General features: G+C 41.6%; 1 protein-coding gene across 1 annotated transcript; it reads left to right on the top strand.

Moving 5' to 3' along the window:
* The first annotated feature begins 158 nt into the window (after window positions 1–158).
* tpcn3 (two pore segment channel 3) lies at window positions 159–19,898 on the top strand. The gene is made up of 19 exons (XM_046312198.1): window positions 159–756; window positions 1,608–1,690; window positions 1,984–2,098; window positions 2,567–2,695; window positions 3,855–3,971; window positions 4,119–4,237; window positions 7,779–7,880; window positions 9,356–9,482; window positions 9,858–10,062; window positions 10,362–10,506; window positions 12,058–12,243; window positions 14,863–14,927; window positions 15,907–15,994; window positions 16,230–16,299; window positions 17,001–17,220; window positions 17,565–17,655; window positions 17,948–18,061; window positions 18,646–18,758; window positions 19,139–19,898. The coding sequence occupies exons 1-19, from the start codon at window positions 634–636 to the stop codon at window positions 19,276–19,278; spliced, it is 2,352 nt and encodes a 783-aa protein (XP_046168154.1). The 5' UTR covers window positions 159–633; the 3' UTR covers window positions 19,279–19,898.
* Window positions 19,899–20,528: the final 630 nt, after the last annotated feature.

Below are 20,528 nucleotides of genomic sequence, written 5' to 3'. Positions count from 1 at the left end.
TTTAACCTGTCTCCTCCACGTCATCTTCACTAATTGAAGTGGATTTAACAGGTGCCATCAATAAGGGATCATAGCTTTCACCTGGATTTAGTATCACCCCCAGGTGCATCTGGTCAGTCTGTCATAGAAAGAGCAGGTGTTCCTAATGTTTTGTACACTGTGTATGGCATCATGTTTTCTCTAATACGAGTGCTGTACGAACCTTAAGTTCTCACATCACAAGAGTTCTCACATTCTGGCAACTCTATTTATGCCATAACGTTTCCTTCCAGCGCGTTCGTCTCTCCTCCGCTATTTCCGCTAAACTTGTCACATGACAGATAAAAAATCCTGGCATAAGTATTCATTTCACAATCTTTCTGTTATCATTAAAACAAGACAGTATGCTATTCCATCCTCCGATTACGACAGTAGGTTAAAATGTTAGCATGCCTTCAATTCGACAAGAATGTGTGATATTTGAGGAACGTATATGTAGCAGACGCAGTAACGTGCAAGAAAACAGGAGTTATAACAATTTTTGGGGGGGACGACTCCCAACTCAATCACGGGATATCCTGCTAACTTAACGGGAGCGAATAGTTTATCTAGGCCTACGAAAGAGGAGAAAAGTACATTTTCAAGGGGAATGTAATGCTAAAAACAATGTCTGAACCAGATAAAAAGGAAATCACTCCAGAAGAGGCGCCGGAAAATGGAAAGGGGATAAGAAACAGTGGAAATGCATCTGAAACTGGGAACAGAAAGACAAAGGGTGTAAGTGATATTTTGTAGGATATTGCTGACGTATCACCTATCGGTGCTCCGTTACATTTCCATGTCGATACATTATATAGTATTTTCTTTCTGTCATTGTCTGATCACATGATTGTTTTTTTGCGTTCGTGCAGAGTACGGTATGTGCATAGTTTATAAAGTTGCCCTGGGCTACTATAGGCTGTATTTTTTTTGAAATATTTTTTTATTTTTTTTAATCATGATGATAATGCATGAAATAGTCATGCACCAACTTTAGGCTCTCTTACTGGCCTGGCAATAATGCGTTTTGTCACAGCCAACACACCACGCGTGTTTTCCTTTAACGTTTATATTATACATGTCATCAACATGTGTGTTTGCCTATATTGGGCGGAGCCTTTTCCCCTTAATTTGAATTTTGGTTCATTACACACTAACGTTACTTAATTATCTTCAGTTGATAGTGTTGCCTTGACACTTGTCAGCCTATGTACATAATGCATAGTCAATGTCCCTATTTGCTCTAATGCTTTACTGATATCAAGGATCCCATGGATTCATATGATCATATATTGTACCAATTGCATGACTTGACCAGTTGGATCACACACTTCATTTTTCATCCAGCGCCTCTATTTTTCAAGTGTCTTCGAGTGGTCGTGCTGACTTGGAATCACAGTTTTACTTTTTTACATGGACAGGTGGGTGCTGGTCCTAGATCAGCATTCCTACCTTGAGACACTTTATACATATAATAAACCTATAGACACTACTGTTTTGTATTATCTAGATATGGCTATGATATACCAAAGGTTTTATTTGCGTAGAGTATTCACTGGCTGTTTTTATTGTCTGTGGGGGTGTTCCAGGATTTTGACCTTGCAGCAGTGTACGTGTCAGACGCCCAGTATAACAGGAACATCTTTTTTGACACAACACCTCAAGCTATAAGGTAGGTAGAGATGGTTATGTTTAATGATGTTAGGTTATAGTTGCCAGAGCATTCAACTGGTTGAATTTATCGAAATAGACAGAGCATGTATTAGAATAAATACAAATAGATAGAATCTTGTCACTTGTAGCTTAAGGATAGCATTAGCGGTAGTCCTGCTATCATAGGCCATATTTGTGTGTGTGAGGAACAGACGAAAAAAAAAAGACAACCCTCTCTCTGACTATCTATGTTTGAAGATATTGGATAATTACGTTGAAATATGGATTCTGGTTGTTGCTTTTCTTCCACAGATTGTACCTGCTCTATAACCATTGGGGGTTGCAGATCCTGGTGTATGCCTTCATCCTAGTGGACCTGGCTTTGGCCATCTTTGAAGACCCAGCAGTTGTCCCTCTGCCAATATGGGTAGATATCCATAATGATATTCCTCTCAACATGGTGTAATTCTCAGTCTTTTAAAATGCCAATGTTTTGGGACAGAGATAATGAAACATTCCAAGCAGTATGCAGGAATTATTGTCTCTTGAAATCCTTACTAATAACCCTGTGTCTTTAGGCTTGTTTTATTGCTCTTTTCATGTTTTAAATATATCCACAGTTGTATTATGTGTAGCACTGTGTGTGACCTCTGTTTTGTGATGAGAGTACCAGGGTCGTGTTTATTAGGCCTAGGGCACATTGCAGAAATGGTCTGAAACTGAAATGTTCTCATTGGACAAGGTCACGTAGCCCCCCCTGTTTCAAAGCATTTTTTCCCTTGTTTGCACCAAATGAACACCTGGTCAAACTGGGTTGAATTGCTAACAATTGGTTGTACATATGCAATCTTTTACTGAATTGATAGCAGGCACACATTGTTTTTGTCTCCTTCAGGTTACCTCAGTGATCGAGCTTGTGTGTCTGGCAGCCTTCACTGCTCGGCTCGTGCACTACGCCAAAGTCATTCCCCGGGAAAGGTTTTGGAAAGACCCCAAGAACATCTGCATCTTTGCCATCATTTTGGTAGGCGCAACTCAAATAATGGAATTATTTTTAGGTGCAGGAATAAAGCACAGGGGAACAGCAATATTCCGCAGACCTCATATTTCTTATCTGTATTATTTTTCAGCCCAGTCCTGGTGTACTCAAGTTTAGGGAGTGCGTATTACCCTCATGTTCTTTAGTGGAATACAATATAGTACAATACAACTTTATTTGTCCAACTACTACATTGGAAATGCCTTGTCTGCTCTGCTCTCTCCTACCTCTCCTCACAAGACACGAACACTAGGGTCATTGTGATCCAGTGCTTTTGATTCAGTGTGCATATCTCTGTGTAGGTACAGGTACCGGAATAATAAATTGTAATTTATTAGAATTATTTTTATCCGGCGACAGCTTATACATATTCTGTATATATGAACAATACTGGAATCAAACCCAAAAGCATGGTATTGCTAACATTTATTAGTCTTGGGTCGTTGAAAGAAATCGTTTACTGACAGTGACTTGTCAGTGTAGCAGCATTTGAAGGAACTGTATGACAAGTTGAGAATGTGCTGAGAAGTGCTTTGCACACTGTTGTGAAACAACCTTTAGCCTGAAGTTTCCCTGTGTCAGGGATTCTCAACTCCTAGTTACTTCCTAGTGTTAACACTATGACTCAGTTTGATTCAGAATAAACAAATGACTCATTTTGAATGCAATGTTGGACACCGCTAACTCCTGTATTGACCATGTATGCAAACATGTATTGATAGAGATAGATATAGGTGGTAAAACATATTTCAATGTAAATTGCATGACTGGGGTGGTGTTGACTCTTGATTGAGCAGTGTGTGGAAAAGTGGAGCCCAATGTTGGAATTGATCTAAATTCAAGCCGTCATGCTGCTGGAAGCTAGACCCAATTCCAACTTCCAACGCTGGGCTCCAATTTAGGAAGTTTGAGAATTGCTCTGAAATAATCCAAAATGCTGAATTGTAAATCGACCACAAGCCATTACACTCACCCGCTTCAGGATTGGATAGATGGAAACAATATGGCTACAATACAATTGCCACACTAAATCTATACAATTTACTTTGGTCTCCAGGAGTCGTTAGAAGCATACAACTTTGAATAACTACTCTCAATACAATTAAAGAAACGGGGTAATAATTGACATTATTCTCCTCCTCAGCTCTCTCTTGTTGACATGATCATTTATGGGGCGTTAAAAGCTAGTGGTTTCTACGCTGTCCGCTGGTCGCGGGTACTGAGGCCCCTCCTACTGGTCAATATCACTGAGGGAAGACAGGTAAAGTCTGTCTGTCACACACATCTTCCCCCTGATTCAGAAGGGTTGGGTTAAATGCGGAAGACACATTTCGGTTTAATGCATTCAGTTGTACAACTGACTAGGTATCCCCTTTCTGTCACTCACATTCTCTTTTCTTTCTTCTAGCTCCGGAGAGCGTTCAGAAGCATCCGGAACGCTCTGCCTCAGATCCTCTATGTCTTCCTGCTCTTCATGTTCAGTGTGCTCATGTTCTCACTCATGGCCCTCAAACTCTTTGGAAAAAGGTAAGTCAGGAATTGTAGTCATATAGGCATGTCTGCCAGCATTGTAAAATCTCGGACAGGGGTGACCATTTTGTCTGCAGAGGCCTAGTCTGAATGCAGGCCTTTATTCCAGCCAAGCATTAACCCTGGGATGCATAGTAAACATGGCGCCCAAAGAATGCACATGCCAGGTCAAAATGACCCGATTCTGTAATATCTGTGTTTGATACACATGGGTCTAAAATATGATCAATTTTGTGGAACATAATTGTTTTGAGTGATGATTTGGGCCTTTTTATTATTTTAGACGTTTTTAACTGCTCTTCAACAGTTTGATACACATTCCAATGATAACATATTATGAAATTCCATGACGGCTATTGAAAATATGAACATATTGTTCTTACAATCGTTCTTACAATCAAAGTTTCACATTCAACCTTTTAATGTGAAGAACAAAATAAAACCACCTTAAGCATGTTTTGTAATATTTCAAAACATTTATTTGAAAATCCAAAGTTCATCAATATAAATGACAACACTAAAAGTGTTCCTAAAAGGAACAAAGTTTGCGTGTGTGATGCTTTCTTATGCTGTCTTAGTCCATGCATTTATTACAAACAACAAGCATGTGACTGTGCTCTTTGCAGACAGGTGTGTTGCACTGAGAACACCAGCAGCTGACTTTTCTATCCTTTGCGCTTGGGCAGAGCTGGCACCTCTTCTGGCCCTGGCTGCTCTGAGTGGTGGTGGCATGGCTCTCTTTCATCACCCCACAGCTTTCCATTGCCTCAGTTCATCTGTGGAGATGGGAGAACCTTCCAACCATCTCTGCAGCACTCCACCAATCAGGCCTTTTATGGTAGTGGCCAGATGGAAGCCACTCCTCAGTAAAAGGCACATGACAGCCCGCTTGGAGTTTGCCAAATTGGCACCTAAAGGACTCTCAGACATGAGAAACAAGATTCTCTGGTCTGATGAAACCAATATTGGATGGAATGCCAAGCGTCACGTCTGGAGGAAAACTGCTCATCCACTGTGATGCAATCGCTGGGGATGAACCTTCCTCTACAGTTTGTTAGGAAAAGGTCCCCACATACCGGAAGGCTGCCAGGTGGTCCGTTGCCTCTCTGACCACTCTGTTCCTCTTGTCATCAAGCCTCCGGTAGCGACGGATATCCTCATCTTCCGAACCGACATGGTGGCCAAAAATAGCTTCCTTGTTGAGACATCCCACCTGTTCTCCATGCCGGAAAGGAGGGTTAAACCAATAAAGGCCTTTAGTTCTTCTTTGTCGACTTCTCTCCACTCTGTCCCTTTTGCTATCGCTCTTCTCCGTCCTTCTAAATTTGTACACTTTAGGACCTCCTCAATGATGTTGTCACTAATAAACAACTCCCAGGCAACTTTTGGTGACACAACTGTTGACCCCGGCACATGCTCTGGGCAGCTCCTCAGGATATTATGCCTTTTGTGTGTGTTTGTGTGTGGTGTGTGTGTGCGGGTGTGGAGAGGGGGGGGGGGTGTTCACTCCAGTAAGACCCCTTTTTACTCACTCACCTCAGAGGAGGAGTCCTGCCCATCTGTAGAATCTTCTAGGACAGCTGGACTACCAGGTGCATCCACAATTCCAACTTTGCCCACAGGCACATAGTCTGTGCCATCTGAATTGGATACTTCTGAGTCCGAGGCACAAATGGCTTCCTCATCCAGCATCTGTAAAACCATTTTGATTGTACAGTTGAAGTCAGAAGTTTACATGCACTTAGGTTGGAGTCATTAAAACTCATTTTTCAACCACTTCACAAATGTGTTGTTAACAAACTATAGTTTTGGCAAGTTGGTTAGGACATCTACTTTTTCCAACATTTGTTTAGACAGATTATTTCACTTATAATTCACTGTATCACAATTCCAGTGGGTCAGAAGATTACATACACTAAGTTGACTGTCTTTAAACAGTTTGGAAAATTCCAGAAAATGATGTCATGGCTTTAGAAGCTTCTAGAAGGCTAATTGACATCATTTGAGTCCATTGGAGGTGAACCTGTGGATGCATTTCAAGGCCTACCTTCAAACTCAGTGCCTCTTTGCTTGTCATCATGGGAAAATCAAAAGAAATAAGCCAAGAGCTTAGAAAAATTGTAGACCTCCACAAGTCTTGTTCGTCCTTGGGAGCAATTTCCAACGCCACATTCATCTGTACAAACAATAGTACGCAAGTATAAACACCATGGGACCACACAGCTGTCATACCGCTCAGGAAGGAGACACGTTCTGTCTCCTAGAGATGAACGTGCTTTGGTGTGAAAAGTGCAAATCAATCCCAGAACCACAGCAAAGGACCTTGTGAAGATGCTGGAGGAAACGGGTACAAAAGTATCTATATCCACAGTAAAACAAGTCCTCTATCGACATAACCTGAAACGCCACTCAGCAAGGAAGAAGCCACTGCTCCAAGACCGCCATAAAAAAAGACAGACTACAGTTTGCAACTGCACATGGGGACAAAGATCATACTTTTTTGAGAAATGTCCTCTGGTCTGATGAAACAAAAATAGAACTGTTTGGCCATAATGGCCATCGCTATGTTTGGAGGAAAAAGGGGCAGGATTGCAAGTCGAAGAACACCATCCCAACAACCATCCCGGCAGAGCAGAAAAAGTGTGCGAGCAAGGAGGCCTACAAACTTGACTCAGTTACACCAGCTCTTTCAGGAGGAATGGGCCAAAATTCACTTAACTTATTGTGGGAAGCTTGTGGAAGGCTACCTGAAATGTTTGACCCAAGATAAACAATTTAAAGGTGATGCTACCAAATACTAATTGAGTGTATGTAAACTTCTGACCCACTGGGAATGTGATGAAAGAAATGAAAGCTGAAATAACTCATTCTCTCCTATTATTCTGACATTTCACATTCTTAAAATAAAGTGGTGATCATAACTGACCTAAAACAGGGATTGAATGTCAGGAATTGTGAAAAACTGAGTTTAAATGTATTTTGCTAAGGTGTATGTAAACTTCTGACTTCAACTGTATGTCTGTCAACTTTCTTATGATCCTCCTTATGAAACTGTTTTTACTCAATGAGTTAAAAAGGAGAAATTAAAACGGTGATTAATGAACATTTAAACACAAGATATTTAATACATTTTAGGAATTACTTAGTTTTTATTGTTGTAACAAAGAAAAGTCAGTTTGACGAGTGCAATGCAGTGGATTCCATAGGAAATACATACAGGTCATATTTGACCCACATATGGGGTTGGGAAGCAAAAACTATTTTTACTTAAAAAATAAGAAATTAAAAAACAGAACTAGGGTTAACAAGTTTGATTCAACTCCTATTCTATCAAGTATTTTATTAGTTGAATCAGGCATGTTCATGCTGGCTTGGAACAAAAGCCTGCACCCATGCTGGTCTGGTCTAGTTGGCAAGCAAAGAAGTACTACCAAATGCGTAGCACTTCATAAAGTTGCACTGAAAACTACCGTGGGGGGGGGGGGCATTGTTGTTGGACATAATGCAAACCACATTTGTGCTGCTGCTTCCTCCCTAGGGGCCTTAAAACAATAGAGGGACGCCCCTATTTCACCAACTATCTGGAGATTGTATTTGATCTCTATGTCCTAGTCACGACTGCCAACAGCCCGGATATCATGTGAGTACCCTGGGTACATTATCCAAACTTATTCCTTATGATTTTATTATGAATTTATCTTTTGTTATGAAGTCTAGTAAGATTTGAATTCTTTTTAAAGCTAGAATCCTTAACTGAAAAAATAACAAAGCTGGCACCCCACCTCTGTTTTGGTAAAAAGCTTAGATAGAGGTGGGCTTGGAGAAATGTAAACACTGCCAAATTCATAGACAGAGATATGGATGCAAGGGATGACCATCCACTATATCACAAATTATAGTTTTAACCGTGTTATGAGGCTAGACAGTGTTTGTTTACATTGTTTTTACTCCAATGTTTGTAAACAAGCTTATATTTTGGGTTCTGATGGAGTATGACAGTTGGACTGAGCTCATCAGGCATTTATCAGTTATTCTTTAAGAATCAATTGGTATTTATCATTAATTTATAAGTCAGAAAATGGATGTAGCATTTAAAGATTCCAGCTTTAACTGTATGACTTGATTTGTACAACTTTAAGTGCGAAGTTGCCTTTTGGCATGCCCCTTTCTATATACACACAGTGGCCAGTTTATTAGGGACACCCATATAGTACTGTGTCGGATCCCACTTTGCCTCCAGAACAGCCTGAATTCTTTGAGGCATGGAAATGTTGTTCAAGGGACCTAACGTGTACCAGGAAAACATTACCCCACCACCACCAGCCCATACCTTTGAAACCAAGCAGGATTGAGCCTTGGACCCATGCTGCCTAGGACAAATCGTGACTCTGCCACCAACATGATGCAACAGGAACCTTGAGTCGTTGGACCAGCCAATGTTTTTCCACTCAATTGTCCAGTGTTGTCGATCGCGTGCCCACTGGAACTGCTTATTTTTGTTTTTAGTTGATAGGAATGGAACATCGTGTTGCCTTCTGCTGCATAAGCCCATCTGTGTCAAAGACTGACAAGTTGTGCGTTCTCAAGATGCCGTTCTGCACACCACTGTTGTACTGCTCCGTTATTTACCTGTTGGTGGCTGGATGCACCATTCTTGGTAAACCTTAGACACTGTCGCTCATGAAAAGCCCAGGAGGACGGACATTTCTGCGATACAGGAACCGTCGCACCTAGAACTGACGATAATACCACGTTCAAAGGCGCTTAAGTCACTCGTTTTGCCATTCTAATGTTCAATCGAACAGTAACTGAATGTTTCTGCCTGCTTGATTTAGCAAGCCACGGCCATGTGACTCCCTGTCTGTAGGAGCGAACCATTTCCGTGAAAGGGTGGTGTACCTAATAAACCTACAACAATTTTGCTGGGAGTAGATTATACTTGCAATGATGGTGATACGAATTGGGTTTTGCCGACTGAAGTTGAATACACTGGTTGTTAGTCGCTCTGGATAAGAGCGTCTGCAAAATACCTAAACTGTAAAATGTCACAAGTCATTTAATTGTTTAATCTTTAATATATAGACACGTGGCCAAATCTTTTTTTTCCCTACGTAGGATGCCAGCGTACAACTTCAGCATTTACTTTGCCGTGTTCTTCATCACCTATATCCTCATCAACACCTACATCTTCATGTCAGTGTTCCTGGCGGTCGTGTACAACAACTACAAAAAGTACCTGAAGGTAGAGTGGGCGGACAAGACAATGATATAAGCAATTTCTTAGCAGATTTACTCCTTTTGTTGGTTCTGATATGGTTTGTTTCATTTTGTGTAGAGTGTGTCTGAATGAGAGAGTTGAACGTCACATAACTTTGATAGGTTGTAGCTATTTTGAGTGCTTTTATGTGTTTATTCTGAAATTCAATATTGGTGACTTTTAAAATGTAAGTAGCCTTGGCTTGTGTGAGATGGAATGGCTCCTATCTCCTGGCTCTGTAGATTAAGGCAGCTTGGTGTCTTACCTAACCTCAACCATTTGTGGGGAAAATGCTAGACTGAGACAAGATCAGGGTCTACAGGCGACTTCATCCTACTCCTATCCTATGTACCCAATCAGGAAGAAGTACGGATGCTCGTCAGGGCCAAGAGGCACAAGATGGTGCGTGCCTTCGGTGTGCTGCAGGAGAGGAAGGGAGAGGAGGAGCCTGTGGTAAGCCAGGCCTGTTGGAACCAGCTTGTGCGGTTGGTCCAGCCGGACATCAGCAACGCCCACAGGGAGCTGCTGTGGAGCGTCTCCGACGACAACAACAAAGGCTGCATAGGTGAGTGGTTGGAGTCTACTTCACACAGAGACCCACCCAAAGCTGTGTTACATGCAGATGGACCTGGATAGGTGTTTAATATATCAGCTAACATCCACATCATATGATGTAGCCATTTGAAGCCCAAATTCCCAGTCACTGACATGGTACACAACCATTGGTTCATGCAATGCAATGCCTGCAATGTAGTTACCCGGGAACGTGACCCAAGATGTGTTAGTGTTACCCAAGATGACCAATGCAGCACCTGCTTTGAGCTGAAGCCTTAATTAATTTAATCCTTCCATCCACCTGTGCAGGGAAAGTGGCATTTGTTCAGCTTGCGGACCTCCTGAACATCCAGGTGATCATGATGAAGTCACGGCCTCACCCCCTCAAGACATGGCTCCCCTCTCTCTATCTCTCCTCCCCCAGTCGTCTTGTCTGCCGCATGGTCCAGCACAAGTGAGTGCAGCCAATGAGTGTAGATGTTACTCAGCAGACGTACAGGGAAGAGGTTTGGGGGAGCGTGTGAAAGTATCTGAAAGTAGACAGTGCCTTCAGAAAGTATTGAGACCCCTTGACCTTTTCCACATTGTGTTAGGTTACAGCCTTACTCTAAAATGTATTCAATTGTTTTGTTTTCTTCAATCTACACATAATACCCCATAATGACAAGGCAAAGACAGGTTTTTAGAAATGTTTGCTAATTTATTAAATGTAAATAACGTATCATATTTTACATAAGAATTCTGACTCTTTACTCAGTACTTTGTTGAAGCACCTTTGTCAGCAATCGGAATCTTGAGTCTTCTTGGGTATGCCACTACAAGCATGGCACACCTGTATTTGGGGAGTTTCTCCCATTCTTCTCAAGCTCTGTCAGGTTAGATGGGGAGCATAGCTGCACAGCTATTTTCAGGTCTCTCCAGAGATGTCCTGAGTGCCCTGGAGAAGGTTTTCATCAAGGATCTCTCTACTTTGCTCTGTTAATCTTTGCTTCGATCCTGACTAGTCTCCCAGTCCCTGCCACTGAAAAACACCCCTACAGCATGATGCTGCCACCACCCTGCTTCACCGTAGGGATGATGCCAGGTTTCCTCCAGACTCATTCAGACCAAAGAGTTGAATTTTGGTTTCATCAGACCAGAGAATCTTGTTTCTCATGCTCTGAGAGTCTTTAGGTGCCTTTTGGCAAACTCCAAGCAGGCTGTCATGTGCTTTTTACGGAGGAGTGGCTTCCTTCTGGCCACTACCATAAAGGCCTGCTAGGTGGCGTGCTGCAGAGATGGTTGTCCTTCTGGAAAGTTCTCTCATCTCCACAGAGGAACTCTAGAGCTCTGTCAGCGTGACCATCGGGTTCTCGGTCACTTACCTGACGAATGCCCTTCTCCCCCGATTGCCCAGTTTGGCTGGGCGGCCAGCTCTAGGAAGAGTCTTAGTGGTATATAACTTCTTCCATTTTAAGAATGATGGAGGCCACTGTGTTTTTGAGGACATTCAGTGCAGCAAACATTTTTTGGGCCCCTTCTCCAGATCTGTGCCTCGACACAATCCTGTCTCAGAGCTCTACGGACAATTTCCTTTGACTGTCAACTGTGGGACTTTTTATATAGGCAGAAGTTTTCCAAATCTTGTCCAATCAATTAAATTTATCACAGGTGGACTCTAATCAAGTTGTAGGAACATCTCAAGGATGATGAATGGAAACAGGATGCACCTGAGCTCAATTTCGAGTCTCATAGTCTCATAAATAAGGTATTTCTGTTTTAAATTTTTAATAAATGTGCAAACATTTCTAAAAACCTATTTTTTTGCTTTGTCTTTATGGGGTATTGTGTGTAGATTGAGGATTTTTATGTATTTAATCCATTTTAGAATACGGCTGTAACGTAACAAAATGGGAAAGTATTCAGACCCTTTGACTTATTCCACAAGGCACTGTATTTCTTTGTGTGTGTGTGTGTGTGTGTGTGTGTGTGTGTGTGTGTGTGTGTGTGTGTGTGTGATAACCAGGGCGTTCATGTACACCTATGACCTGATCATCCTGGTTAACGCTGTGTTCATCGGCCTGGATGAGGAGGACCCGTTGATAGCCAACGTAGAGTGGGCTTTCCTGGTTCTCTATCTCCTAGAGATCCTCCTCAAACTGTACAGCTTCGAACCGCGTGCCTTCTTCTCCAGACACCAGTTCTGGAATTGGTGAGAAGCCCAAACATTTTTTTCCGGTTACGCGGGCAGTGATTTAAGCCTAGTCCTGGACTAAAAAGCATCCTTACTGAAGAATCGCATTGAGCTTGCTTTTTAATCCAGGACACAACTCAATCTTAATCTGGGAAACCAACCCCTTGTGTTGCCAGTAGTAGTATACATAGTATAATTTTGTTTTTAATTTAAAATGTTATTTCACCTTTATTTAACCAGGTAGGCTAGTTGAGAACAAGTTCTCATTTGCAACTGCGACCTGGCCAAGATAAAGCATAGCAGTGTGAACAGACAACACAGAGTTACACATGGAGTAAACAATTAACAAGTCAATAACACAGTAGAAAAAAAGGGGAGTCTATATACATTGTGTGCAAAAGGCATGAGGAGGTAGGCGAATAATTACAATTTTGCAGATTAACACTGGAGTGATAAATGATCAGATGGTCATGTACAGGTAGAGATATTGGTGTGCAAAAGAGCAGAAAAGTAAATAAATAAAAACAGTATGGGGATGAGGTAGGTGAAAATGGGTGGCTATTTACCAATAGACTATGTACAGCTGCAGCGATCGGTTAGCTGCTCAGATAGCAGATGTTTGAAGTTGGTGAGGGAGGTAAAAGTCTCCAACTTCAGCGATTTTTGCAATTCGTTCCAGTCACAGGCAGCAGAGTACTGGAACGAAAGGCGGCCAAATGAGGTGTTGGCTTTAGGGATGATCAGTGAGATACACCTGCTGGAGCGCGTGCTACAGATGGGTGTAGCCATCATGACCAGTGAACTGAGATAAGGCGGAGCTTTACCTAGCATGGACTTGTAGATGACCTGGAGCCAGTGGGTCTGGTGACGAATATGTAGCGAGGGCCAGCCGACTAGAGCATACAAGTCGCAGTGGTGGGTGGTATAAGGTGCTTTAGTGACAAAACGGATGGCACTGTGATAAACTGCATCCAGTTTGCTGAATAGAGTGTTGGAAGCGATTTTGTAGATGACATCGCCGAAGTCGAGGATCGGTAGGATAGTCAGTTTTACTAGGGTAAGTTTGGCGGCGTGAGTGAAGGAGGCTTTGTTGCGGAATAGAAAGCCGACTCTTGATTTGATTTTCGATTGGAGATGTTTGATATGAGTCTGGAAGGAGAGTTTACAGTCTAGCCAGACACCTAGGTACTTATAGATATTCACACATTCAATTTCGGAACCATCCAGGGTGGTGATGCTAGTTGGGCATGCGGGTGCCGGCAGCGATCGGTTGAAAAGCATGCATTTGGTTTTGCTAGCGTTTAAGAGCAGTTGGAGACCACGGACGGAGTGTTGTATGGCATTGAAGCTCGTTTGGAGGTTAGATAGCACAGTGTCCAAGGACGGGCCGGAAGTATATAGAATGGTGTCGTCTGCGTAGAGGTGGATCAGGGAATCGCCCGCAGCAAGAGCAACATCATTGATATATACAGAGAAAAGAGTCGGCCCGAGAATTGAACCCTGTGGCACCCCCATAGAGACTGCCAGAGGACCGGACAGCATGCCCTCCGATTTGACACACTGAACTCTGTCTGCAAAGTAATTGGTGAACCAGGCAAGGCAGTCATCCGAAAAACCGAGGCTACTGAGTCTGCCGATAAGAATATGGTGATTGACAGAGTCGAAAGCCTTGGCAAGGTCGATGAAGATGGCTGCACAGTACTGTCTTTTATCGATGGCGGTTATGATATTGTTTAGTACCTTGAGTGTGGCTGAGGTGCACCCGTGACCGGCTCGGAAACCAGATTGCACAGCAGAGAAGGTACGGTGGGATTCGAGATGGTCAGTGACCTGTTTGTTTCAGAAATAGAGGGTCCAGATTGTCAAGCCCAGCTGATTTATACAGGTCCAGGTTTTGCACCTCTTTTAGGACATCTGCTATCTGGATTTGGGTAAAGGAGAACCTGGAGGCTTGGGCGAGGAGCTGCGGAGCTGTTGGCCGAGGTTGGAGTAGCCAGGCAGAAGGCATGGCCAGCCGTTGAGAAATGCTTGTTGAAGTTTTCGATAATCATGGATTTATCGGTGGTGACTGTGTTACCTAGCCTCAGTGCGGTGGGCAGCTGGGAGGAGGTGCTCTTGTTCTCCATGGACTTCAGTGTCCCAGAACTTTTTGGAGTTGGAGCTACAGGATGCAAACTTCTGCCTGAAGAAGCTGACCTTAGCTTTCCTGACTGACTGCGTGTATTGGTTCCTGACTTCCCTGAACATTTGCATATCGCGGGGACTATTCGACGCTATTGCAGTCCGCCACATGATGTTTTTGTGCTGGTCGAGGGCAGTCGGGTCACATACTTTGAGCGTTTTGAGGGTCTGCACATTTTTGACTTCCATTGTGTCAGGCAAGCTCAATCAGGAACGGCAAAAGTTGAAAGGAAAAAAACCAGTACCATTTCAACCCAGGTCTGCTCAATATTAGAAGTTTTATGTTCCCCTTACGCCATGTAGATGCAGCATCCCTAATTCTGTGACCAAGGATTGCGTACTTAAGTGGTACTAGCTGATTAGGTATATGATGATTGAACTGCAATGAAAGGAGACCGTTTCAGCTTCGGTTGAAGTACTTGTGTAGTAATATCTTCCTCACCACTATGCACACAGGTTTGACACCATCATTGTCATCACTGCCTTGATTGCTATGATCATCAATTCAGCACTGAAATTATGTAAGTAAAACCTAAATCTGTGTTCGGGAAGGGAAACGGGAATTCCATTAGATTCTCCATTGAGCATGCTTTTTATTCCAGGATTAGGCATAATCTGTGTCCGGGGAAACTAGCCCAATATACGTCTTTAAATCTAGCACATTGTGTTATCGATGACTTCCACTCTTTACTCACAAACAGTACATTTATTATTTCTTTGTTATTTTCTTTATTAAGGGCTCAGCAGCAGTGTGCCTACATTTCCGATTGTAGACCACTATGGCATTTGAGAACTTTTACTGTCATTGTTTATATTAAGGCAAATACAATATCCAACTTAACTGTCCATTTTTGTCTGCGGTTTGCTGTTCCTCATGAGCCACCCTCTGATGGCGGCTCATTGTTAATGCTGGCTGCTGTTGACATTGAGCTAACATTGAGGTTTTACGTTATTTCAACGCTGTGCTGGCCCTGGGGAGCAGGAGTGGAAGGTCACCTATAGTAACCCTCTCGTTTGTTTGTTGGAGTCATCCTATTGTTTCTGTTGCCCATAGGTCTTTGACCTTTTCATGTATTATTTTAAACCTATTGAATGAGTGGTCATCGTTATGTTTCATTTTTGAAAATGAGCAAAAGTACAATGAAAGATAAAATGGTACATTATTCATGTTTTTTTTTTAATTGATGACTTCTGATAGAGACTCATCAATTAAATGATTGAAAAATCAGTATAGTATATAATGACATTGGTAGTGGGTGGCATACATTGGCGATGGATGAGGTTTTTCCTACTTTGAGGAGCTTGTTGAAAAGCGCTATAAATCAAACAACTGCTTCCTATGTTGACTTGGGATGCTGTTTATTGTCTTTGTATTTTTTTCTTTATGCTGTCGATGGTACCCTCCACTAACTTGCAGCGTAGAACACATGCATGTAAAAGAATTTAGCCCTCCGTGTCTGCCTGGCGTTCATGTTGTGATGTTCATGTGTTTTGTCCCAGCTGGAGGCTACACCAGCCGTCAGATCCTGGACATTGTGTTCATCCTGCGCATCTTGAGGCTCATACGAGTGGTGGACAACATCAAAAGGTTAGGAGGTCAAGGACTTCCTTTTCCTGTATGAGCAGTGTCTGTTTGTGTGTGTGTGTGTGTGTGTGTGCTTCAAACTTAAGATGTAAAACATTATCAAACCGTTTCCCTTAACTGCTAGTAGCTACTGTGACAAAATGATTTTGCAGAAAGACCTATAGAAGTCAGATATGGTTGATTTTGATATTCTCATTCGTAGACTTGGACCTCTTCCTGATGTTCTTTCTCCCCTCAGGTTCCGTGCCATCATCAACACCCTCATCAAGATTGGACCAACGATACTCACCTTCGGACAGCTCATTGTCGTAAGTTGTTAGTGTGCAGTTAAATTACACCAAGAAGTTATTGCGTTTATTAATGATATTTATGGACTCTAAGTGTGACTCTATTCCTGTATATTGAGCTTAAAGTGCCAATCAGGAGTTGAAACGATACCAAAGTGTACTCCCCTCCACTGTTTCACTAAAAGGCTGAGGGATGGGGCTGGAGAAATGTAACCACTTTCAAATTCATAGACAAAGCTATGGATGCAAGGACTGACCATCCATGAAATTGTAATTATAGTTGTAACCATGTTTTGAGCCTATATGGTGTTTTACATCTACTTTGTTTACAAACATTGGAGTAAAATAAGCTTGTATTTTGGGTTCAGTTGAACTAAGCTCATGAGATTGACGCTTGTAAGGGATATCCGATGATTTCAAAGTTCAAGATGAATCACCTTCCCAATCTATCAGCTATGTATATTCAGCTATATGCCTCAACCCTAAATTAATGGAAAAGATAAGGACTACAATTGTGGTGCTTATCTCTTCTGTTCATTTTTGATTATGCCATACAGCTGGATCTACAAATTAGATGGTTTTGGTCATTGACTCATATTTAAATTACACTGTATTATGATGGCTGACAACATCAGACAATTGATTGGAGTGAAATATCCCTCTATGTAATCCTGTGTTGCAACCGATTGATTGACTGCATAGTTGTTCCATATATTTTTCAGGTGGTCTATTACATATTTGCCATGGTGGGAATGGAGCTGTTCAAAGGGAAAATACGCTTTTTCGAGGCAAACTCCACTGATCCGGATAAGGCATTCTGTGGAAACCCTCTGCTCAAAAACTCAGTGTTCGCCAAGCACAACTACTGCAAGAACAACTTTAACAACGTTGTTTCCTCTTTTATCCTGTTACTGGAACTCACCGTGGTCAACCAGTGGCATGATATCCTTTTCAAAGCTTGGGAAAATACAGATATTAAGCTAAAACCAATACTTTTTATGTACTCTTGTGAAAATGTTGCTCCAAGATAGAAATCTTGAATTGAAATGTACAGTAAGTAGTGGTCACTGACTAAAACTTTACAGTAGGTTAGTGTGTAGAGGGTTAAAAATGAGATGAAATTGCACTATAACCTATCCTTTTTCTTTAGTAAACAGTCTTCATAGCTTATTTTTGGATCCAGACAACTGGGTAATTTCTCAGTGTTTCTCAAAGTTGCCAGGCTAACTTGACCACTCAGTGAAGTATTGTTACTATTTTATTATTTTCTTTAATGTTGGTCTCACTGCTGTCCAGCGGTTTCACTGCGGTCACTCACATCTCAGCCAGGATGTTCTTTGTCCTCTTCCACATTGTAGTTGTCATCATCATTATCAAGTAAGAACAAGTCTCCTTTGAAATACTGAGAACCAAACAGACTTCTTAATGATACTCTATTGCTGAATTACAAATCCCCCCCCCCCCCAGGCAATACTGTAGATCTAAAAGGATTAGACAAGTTTAAGCAATATGGTAGTAACTTTGCTTTGTCTTTTGATTGGCTTGGAGGAATGTCCGCCATATTGCTTATACCCATGTAATAGTTTCAGAGCTGGAGGAGTGCCTATGACTTGCTATTTGATAACTCACTCTTTGAGAATTGAGTATCGCATGCTTTTTTTCCCACCAGTATTTTCATTGCTTTCGTCCTGGAAGCCTTCTTCGTGGAGTACACCGTAGACCAAAGTAACCTACAATCTTCTCTGGAAAAGAAAATTGAGGAACTGCAATTGGGTGTCAAACAGTAAGTGCCTGATAGTTTTGCAATTAAAGAAGAATATTTTTTTTATGCCATGGGGTGGGCTCTATTTTGTATTGAGTTAGAGGGGTGAAAGTGTAGCACGCATCATTTTCTGTAGCCATGAGTCATGTCCCAAGCTAAACCACATACAGTAATTCATGATGCACTGCCTTAAAATAAAGGGTTTGCGTGGTCCTGTGTAGCTCAGTTGGTAGAGCATGGCGCTTGTAACGCCAGGGTAGTGGGTTCGATCCCCGGGACCACCCATACGTAGAATGTATGCACACATGACTGTAAGTCGCTTTGGATAAAAGCGTCTGCTAAATGGCATTTATTATTATTATTATTATTATATTATTGCTAATTGCTTATTGGCCAGTAGATGTGGCAGACTCGGATGTTCAGTGAGGTGAAATATTCAGTGTTCCAGATATAAATGTGATGAATTGATATGATTTCCTATTCAACATGACAATCATAGCTGCTCAGTCTATGCAAAACATTTCAGAACGTTCTGTAATGATGTATCCTCCTGAACAGCCATGTTTATCTTGATTTATATTGTGCTTTCTCTTTGTGCCAATCAGAGAGAAACTGGATGGAAACTTGGTGGATGCCATGGAAACGAACGACAATGATATGGGCAACTCTGAGTCGACCAAGGAAAAACCTGCACTCATGTTCAAGATCGCCTGTAAAAGTAAGCTTTGAGGAGAATTCATTGCATTACTGTCTGAATCACCTGTATGGTGGTATGATACATTTTATACCTTGGAAATCTATTAACGTGTATGGAATATATGCATATGGCAATTCATGCACTTTCAAATATTATGGCTGCTTATAATGTGTTGTGTATTCTGATGTACTGAATTCACAATCATAGAATCATCCTAGTTATACAGTATGTGATGAATTATGATTTACTACCCTGAAAAAGGTTATCAAAAACCATTTTTTTCAATAGGAAAATGAAAATCTGTGTTTTTGTTAGACAAGTTCAGGTAGTAGTCTACCTGAATATGACTTTCCCTTTTAACCATCTGTACTGACCTCAGCTTTCTGCCTGCTTCCTCCCAGGATACAAAACCGTGGATGGTTTGTTACAGAGGATGTTTGAGGCGGACCTAGACCCAGAGGATTTTGCGGATGACGAAGATTTCGATCCCAATAACCCATCAAATCTGAACTTCCCAAATCCAAACTTTGATTCTGTATAGCCATGGTCAGAAAGGGAATAAATACTCTAAATTAGCTTTCTGTTTTTGTACTGGAATGCCTTATATTATGTATCATCAAAAATATATATTTTATGAAATTTCTAGGTTTATGTAAAACAAAATACACTTTAAACGGGTAACATTCCTCAATGTGATATTTAGCTTGGTATTTTCTTTCATTTACTTATTTTTGTACATCTCTTGACAACACAATCCACATTCATCAAAAATGAGATTGTATTCTTGTTTGAGTATAGATTATCAAATGCTGTTTGATTTATCTCCATCATGAAGGGAAAACTGAAATGATATAAATTGGAATATCTACTGAGGTAATTTCCTGCAGCATAAAAGGTTGTTTCTATTGGGAAATCTGACTCAAATACAGACTTTACTCATTTATTTTTACTTTATTTATATTGTCATTTATGCACAATTTCCCGGATACAGATCAGGCCTTCTGGACTAAAAAGCATGTTCAATACAGAATCTCAATAGTTTAATCTGTGTCCAGGGAACCAGCCCTTGAAGTTCAGTCACAACCAACCTTCAATACAACCATTACTCTGTAGGCCTATGTACATCATTATTTCTCTATTAATAAAGCATACCAGCTAAGGGCTTTCTTGTGATGTATTATGTGCAGCCAAACTAACATTTCATGTAACCAAGCATTCATTTACCAGAGACTGGTTTGCTCTGACATCAGTACAGCCACTTTCTTCACTTTTTCAAGTAAGGTTTGGCCGTTTGGTGCATAGCCTACCCTACCTGACACCGTGCAGAGATTATTGCGATTGGAAACGGTTGGATAGCTACAGTGCCTTCAAAGTATGCACACCCCTTAGCTTGTTCTACTTTTGTTGTGTTTACAGGCAATAAAAAGTCACTGGCCTACACACAATGCATTATGGGGCATTTTTACATTACATTTACATTTAAGTCATTTAGCAGACGCTCTTATCCAGAGCGACTTACAAATTGGTGCATTCACCTTATGACATCCATTGGAACAGCCACTTTACAATAGTGCATCTAAATATTTTAAGGGGGGGGAGGGGGGTGAGAAGGATTACTTTATCCTATCCTAGGTATTCCTTAAAGAGGTGGGGTTTCAGGTGTCTCCGGAAGGTGGTGATTGACTCCGCTGTCCTGGTGTCGTGAGGGAGTTTGTTCCACCATTGGGGAGCCAGAGCAGCGAACAGTTTTGACTGGGCTGAGCGGGAACTGTACTTCCTCAGTGGTAGGGA

Source organism: Oncorhynchus gorbuscha, linkage group LG18 (genome assembly GCF_021184085.1).
Source record: "Oncorhynchus gorbuscha isolate QuinsamMale2020 ecotype Even-year linkage group LG18, OgorEven_v1.0, whole genome shotgun sequence".
NCBI lineage: Eukaryota > Metazoa > Chordata > Actinopteri > Salmoniformes > Salmonidae > Oncorhynchus > Oncorhynchus gorbuscha.
This window is presented reverse-complemented; position numbering and strand designations above follow the sequence as displayed.

Coding starts and splice junctions, on each gene's coding strand:
- tpcn3 (XM_046312198.1), top strand. CDS start 634: ATGCTAAAAACAATGTCTGAACCAGATAAAAAGGAAATCACTCCAGAA. Junction 3,972..4,118: donor ATATCACTGAGGGAAGACAG/GTAAAGTCTGTC, acceptor TCTTTCTTCTAG/CTCCGGAGAGCGTTCAGAAG. Junction 18,062..18,645: donor CTGCAATTGGGTGTCAAACA/GTAAGTGCCTGA, acceptor TGTGCCAATCAG/AGAGAAACTGGATGGAAACT.